General features: G+C 41.1%; 1 protein-coding gene across 2 annotated transcripts in view; it reads right to left on the bottom strand.

Annotated features, from left to right (window-relative positions):
• Positions 1-6,615, bottom strand: part of GLDC (glycine decarboxylase) — a 118,050-nt gene that overhangs the window by 45,749 nt on the left and 65,686 nt on the right. For both annotated transcript variants that reach the window (XR_002771083.1, XM_003782888.2), the window contains exon 15: positions 5,988-6,130. Coding sequence is in view for 1 of the 2 variants with exons in the window: in XM_003782888.2 (XP_003782936.1) it covers positions 5,988-6,130 (143 nt within the window). In the remaining variant the exon portion in view is untranslated. The remainder of the gene's footprint in view (positions 1-5,987; positions 6,131-6,615) is intronic.

Raw genomic sequence — 6,615 nt, 5'->3', positions numbered from 1 at the left:
GAGGGTGACAGGTTCGAACCCGGCCTTGGCCAGACTGCAACAAAAAATAACTGGGTGTTGTAGTGGGTGCATGTAGTCCCAGCTACTTGGGAGGCTAAGGCAAGAGAATCACCTAGGCCTAAGACTTGGAGGTTGCTATGAGCTGTGATGCCACGGCACTCTAGCAAGGGCAATAAAGTGAGACTCTGTCTCTAAAAAAAAAAAAAAAAAGCCAGGCATCATGGCAGGCACCTATAGTCCCAGCTACTAGGGTGGCTGAGGTAGGAGGATCGCTTGAAATAGGAATTTGAGGTTGCTATAAGCAAAACTGAATCATGGCACTCCAGCCTGGGCAACAGAGTAAGATGAGACTCTGTCTCAAACAATAAAAACAAAACAAAAAAACCTTGTACACACACACAACAACAAAAAGAATGACAGCATCTTAATTCAAGTATCCGTGTCTCCCCACTGAGTGTGTCCTCTACCTAGCATGTTCTTGGCAGGAGAGACAGCCCACAAATACCCAGACAGAACTACAGGGGAGTTATGACACCCAGAAGTCCTCAACTAGTGAAGGGCAGATGTGGATAAATACTCCAGCTTCTCACCCCTCACTGGGACAATGACAGAGCAGTTGGTAAATACTCCAGCTTCCTCACCTCTTCTTTGGGAGAATTGAAGCTCCTTCCATTCAGTCTCCTATGGTGCCTCCTTGAGCTCAAGAACCCAGTAGTGATAGTGCACACTGGTTCATTAAAGTAAACTTTCCTGTAGTTCACTTTTTCTGCACTTCTTTACTATGCTTTCTAAATCAGCAACCAGATAAACTAATTCTACTTATGTCCCTGTCAGACTCTTTTTGGGGAAACCCAAAATAAAACACAAGCATACCAGAAGAAATAATGGTATCTGATAGATAATTACCAGCATTGAAGGCCACCTAGCTGTGAGTTAACAAAAAAGAAGCTAATGGAATGGGAGGAAATGTTTGTAAATTATATATCTGATAAGGAATTAATAACCAGAAACATGAAGAACTTCTAAGACTCAACAATAGACCCCCCCCCAAATAACCCAGTTAAAAAATGGGCATAGGAGTTGAATAAACATTTCTCCAAAGACAATATACAAATGCACAAGCATATGAGATGTTCAACCTCACTAATCTGGGTGAAATGCAAACCAAAACCACACTGAGAAACTAAATCACATCTGTCAGAACAGCTATTTTTAAAAGGAATAGAAAATAACAAATGTTGGGGAGATGTGGGGAAATTAGAACCTTTGTACATTACTGGTATTAAACGGTACAGCCAGCTCAGCACCCATAGATCAGTGAGTAGGGTGCTGGCCATATACACTGAAGCTGGTGGGTTCTAGCCCGGCCCAGGCCTGCTAAACAACAATGACAACTGCAACAAAAAAATAGCCAAGCATTGTAGCAGGTGTCTGTAGTCCCAGCTACTTGGTAGGCTGAGACAAGAGAATCGCTTAAGCCCAAGAGTTTGAGGTTGCTGTGAGCTGTGACATTACAGCACTCTACTGAGAGTGACATAGTGAGACTCTGTCTCAAAAAAAAAAAAAGGTACAGCTATGGTGGAAAATAGTATGAAGGTTCCTCAAAAAATTAAACGTAGAATTATCATATATCAAACAATTCCATTTCTGTATATATACTGCCCCAAAGAAATGAAAGCAAGGACTCAAATAGATGTTTATACAACAAAATTTGTAGCAGCATTATTCTCAATAGCCAAAAGGTTAGAAAACCCAGAAGTCCACTGATGGATAAATAAACAAATGTAGTATATACATACAACATTGATGAACCTTGAAAACATTATGCTAAGGGAAATAAACCAGACTCAAAAGGAAAAATATTATATGGTTCTACTTATATGAAGTTCATAAACTAGTATTTTTATGCACAGAGACAGAAAATAGAATAGTGGCTGCAAAAAAGACGCAAGTGAGGAGTTACTATTTAATGGGTCCTGAGCTTCGTTTCTGGAAGATAAAAAAGTTCTGTAGGTAAATAGTGATGATAGTTGTACAACAATATGAAAGTACTTAATGCTTCTAAACTCTATCCTTAAAAATGATTAAAATGGGCTGGGTGCAGTGGTTCATGCCTGTAATCTTAGCACTCTGGAGGCTGAGGCAGGAGGATCACATGAGGCCAGGAGACCAGCCTGAGCAAAATCAAGACCCTCATCTCTACAAAAAATAGAAAAAATGAGCCAAGCATGGTGGCATGTACCTCTAGCCAATGGGTCAGAGCAAGACTATGTCTTCCTTCCCCTACAAAAAAGGTTAAAATGCTAAATTTTATATTATATATGTTTTACCACAATAAAAAATATTTTAGAGTTACAAAATACTTCCTAAAAATTATGTCAAATTTATATAATAACAGAAAAAGAAATAAAACACATTCAAACTTTTTGTGACTAGACTATAAAACTCTATAAACACACTGACTAACTCCAAGTAGTTAGATATAAATGAAAATACGAGGAAATGTTCCCTGGATGATAACTGTGGCTCTCCTCTCTACTTTATGAGGTACACATGTCAGTGACTGACACGGGACACTAAGTTTTTTCTCTGGGCAGAATAGACAAGAAACATGCCTTTCACAATAGCCAGCAATAAGTCATCATAAATTAATTAACCAGTATATAAATATCCCTGAAGTAAACACAAAATCATAAGATCGGGAATTTACCATCCACTTGCGCCAAGATTAGCACAAATAAACCAAAATAGGGTTATAATGAGGTTAAAGGAAAAAATGTGGTGCATCCCTTCTTTTCCCCAAAGCAATTCCCCAAATCCAATTGCTTTACTCACTAAAAGCATAGCCCTGGTACTTTCTCAGCAAAGAATAAGGCATTTCCCCATCTGTCACAGCAGCTTCTGCCCCAGACCAGAAATATCCCTCTCCTAGCCTACATATTTGCATCACTCCTGCCACGCTCAGATCAGCCCTTGGAAATGAATGCTACATCTGGGACTCTTGGGAGCTGAAGACATCTCTGTCAGCAATTACATCTGGGTAAAGATCTCTTACCCTCTGCAAGATGGGGAGGGGTGGTGAGTCTCACTGTGAATCACAGGAATGAGAAAATTAGGACAAAGAAAGAGAGTCAAGTATACAGAAAAAACAACAGAGAAACTTCTAAGACAGAGGTGCTCAATCTTGTCTGCAAGGTGGCATCACCTGGGGAGCTTTAAAAATAAATACTCATCCTTTACCCCAGCTGTTTGATTAAGCTTATGATTAAGATTAAGATTCAAGGCTTAGCACCTGGGGCTCAAGTGGGTAAGGCGCCAGCCACATACACCTGAGCTGGTGGGTTTGAATTCAGCCTGGGCCTGCCAAACAACAATGACGGCTGCAACCAGAAAATAGCCGGGTGTTGTGGCGGGTGCCTGTAGTCCCAGCTACTTGGGAGGCTGAGGCAAGAGAATTGCTTAAGCCCGGGAGTTGGAAGTTGCTGTGAACTGTGACACCACAGCACTCTACTGAGGGCAACAGCTTGAGGCTCAGTCTCAAAAAAAAAAAAAGATTAAGATTCAATTGGCAATTGTGATCTGGACGTCAGGAATTAAAAAGTCACTATGTGATACTAATTTCCCAGCAAGGTTGGGACCCACTGCTTTAAGAAAAGACAAAATGTTTCATTTTTAGGTAGGTCTTCAGAGACCCTGGCTGGAATCACAAATTATTAAAAGTGCTAATGAGACTTAAAAAAAAAAACTTGAAAAAAATTACTATCCAGTATGCAACTGAACATGTCACCATATTCCATCACTAGAGGGCGAAGTTTCTTCATTTTCAGCGTTCAACACGTGTATTTTTACCTCAGGTTAAGAATTCACTCAAGTTTCACCCTTATATAATAAAAAACTAAATAATGAAGGTTGTGTTTGTTTTTGGTTTTGTCCTTTTGAGGCAGAGTCTCAATCTGTTGCCTGGGCTAGAGTGCAGTGCTATCATCGTAGCTCACTGCAGACTCAAATTCCTAGCTGGAACTAATGATGTGTACCACCACACCTAGCTAATTTTTAAATTTTTTTGTAGATACAGGATCTTGCTACATTGCTCAGGATGGTCTCTAACTCCTGACCTCAAGTGCTCCTCCCAGCTCAGCCTCCCAAAGTGTTAGGACTACAAGTGTGAGCCACTGCACCCGCTCTGAATAATGAGGTTTTACTCAAAGTATACTAATGCTTAACTTTCATATCAGTTCCTTTCTATTTATGAAATGAGAATTTTAGACATGATTATTGAAGCTACTATTAAGAGCACTGTGTCCTTTCATTTGCAATATCCCCTCTTCCTAAAGGGTTTGTATTTTATAGGGTATTTTATTTTTGCAATTCATAGCTTGGCTGTGTAATTCATGTTACCAAACAGAAAGTAAGATTAGGTTATTTTTATTTTATTTTATTTTATTTTTTTGAGACAGAGTCTCAAGCTGTTGCACAGGTAGAGTGCTGTGGCATCACAGCTCACAGTAATCTCAAACTCTTAGGTTTAAGTGATTCTCTTGCCTCAGCCTCCCAAGTACAGCTGGGAGTACAGGCACTCACCACAATGCCTGGCTATTTTTTGTTGCAGTTGTCCTTGTTCTAGCTGGCTCCGGCCAGGTTTGAACCTGCTAGCCTCGGTGTATGTGACCAGTTCCCTACCCCCTGAGCTATGGGTGCTGCCAGGATTTGGTTTTTTTTTTTTTTTTTTATTTGGTTATTTTCAATTAAGATCTGATTGCTTTCTGTTTTAGAAAATGAGACAATAAACATCTCAGTTTAAAAATAACTTGATTTCTATATGTATCTTGAAATAGAAAGTCTGCCTTACTAACCAGCTCCCAGACGATGCCAGTGCTGACACTGCATGGGGAGAACCCCATGCTGAGTGGTAGAAGGTGGAGAAGAGGGAGCAGACACCAGGCCTCATCTTCTGAAGACGTCATCCCAAGACGTTAACTCACACACTGATAACATGTCTGCCTGCCTATCCATCTCTCTCTCTCTCTTTCATCTACCACCATGCAAGGAGAGAGATCACAAACCCAGTGGATTCCAAATTGGGTGCATCTCAGAATCACATGGTTGCTTTTTTTTTGAGACAGTGTTTTTACTATGTCACCCTCGGTAGAGTGCTGTGGTGTCAAAGGTCACAGCAACCTCAAACTCTTGGGCCTAAGTGATTCTCTTGCCTAAGCCTCCAGAGTAGCTGGGACTACAGGTGCCTGCCACAACACCCAGCTATTTTTTTGTTGCAGTTGTCCTTGTTGTTTTGCAGGCCCAGGCCAGGCTAGAACATGCCAGCTTTGGTGTATGGGCCAGCACCCTACCCACTGAGCTACAGACACCGCCCACATGGTTGCTTCTTAAAACTAAAGATTCTTAGCCTTAACGCCTGGAGATGATGATCAGCAGGTGTAGGATGAGAGCTCAGGAATTTGTATTCCTTAACAAGTGCCCAGGAGATCTTTCTGAAGCCTCCTTCTACTTTTGAAAATCACTGTTCTTTTTTGGAGTTTTTACTTTACAGACAAGGAGACTAAGGCTGGAAGTGACCTTTCAAAGTTAGTCACAGAATCAAAGGAGGAGCCAGGTTCTCATGACCACAGTAGATTGAGACACTGCTGCTTGTTCAGAATTAGCTCACGTGTTCCACCCTTACTCCTGGCTGTGTCATTGACAGAGTGTCTACCTAGTTTACAAAGATGGCCCACAACGAACCGCATCTCCCAACATTCACACTGCATATTTGACCCTTCTCACATTCAATCAGAGCTGACCCTGTGACTTACTCTGACAGAATGAGATCGCCTTGTACCTTCTAACCATGTCACCCTAGTGAAGCAGAACCATCCAGTCAACTCACAGAATAATACAAAATAATTAATCATTATTCTAAGCCTCTAAGTTTTGGCATTGGTGTTACACACAATAGATAGCTGAAACAAAAGGACAAGCAACGCACTTACCTGTTTGGCTGGAAAGAGATCTGGTCATACCCTGTGAGTTCACACAAATCCTTCTCAAGCTCTTGGAAAAGCTGCTGATATCCTTGCGCTTGGTCCAGAGGCACAAAGGGGTGGATGTTTGCAAATTCCTTCCATGTGATAGGCTGAAAAGCAAGAAAGGAGGAAAAATACATATGTACATATTGTGATAACAGTAACAATAATAATTTTAATACTGATGAATAAGGATGATACCAAGAGCCAAGATAAAGAGTACCCACCATGTGTTAGACACTGTTACAAGCTCTTTAAACATATTAATTCATTTAAGTCTCATCATAATTCTTATCTTCATTTTACAGGTGGGACATAGAGGCCCCGAAATGGATTCTAAAAATACAGTAGACCCTCTGTAAGTTGGCCACCCAAGGACTGTAACAAACTGGTCAACATACACAAGTACGGAGGCAGAGGTCAACATAAGGAACTAGGCCTACTGTAGTGATACGTACATGTGGTGCATGTCCACTCTATAAAAATTTAGGTCAACATAAGGAAGTGGTTAATGTAGGGAGGTGGGCTCGGCGCCTGTGGCTTAAGTGGCTAAGGCGCCAGCCACATACACCTAAGGTGGCAGGTTCGAATCCAG

The sequence above is a fragment of the Otolemur garnettii genome, unplaced genomic scaffold (assembly GCF_000181295.1).
Source record: "Otolemur garnettii isolate 467f Iridium unplaced genomic scaffold, OtoGar3 scaffold00006, whole genome shotgun sequence".
Classification (NCBI taxonomy): domain Eukaryota; kingdom Metazoa; phylum Chordata; class Mammalia; order Primates; family Galagidae; genus Otolemur; species Otolemur garnettii.
This window is presented reverse-complemented; position numbering and strand designations above follow the sequence as displayed.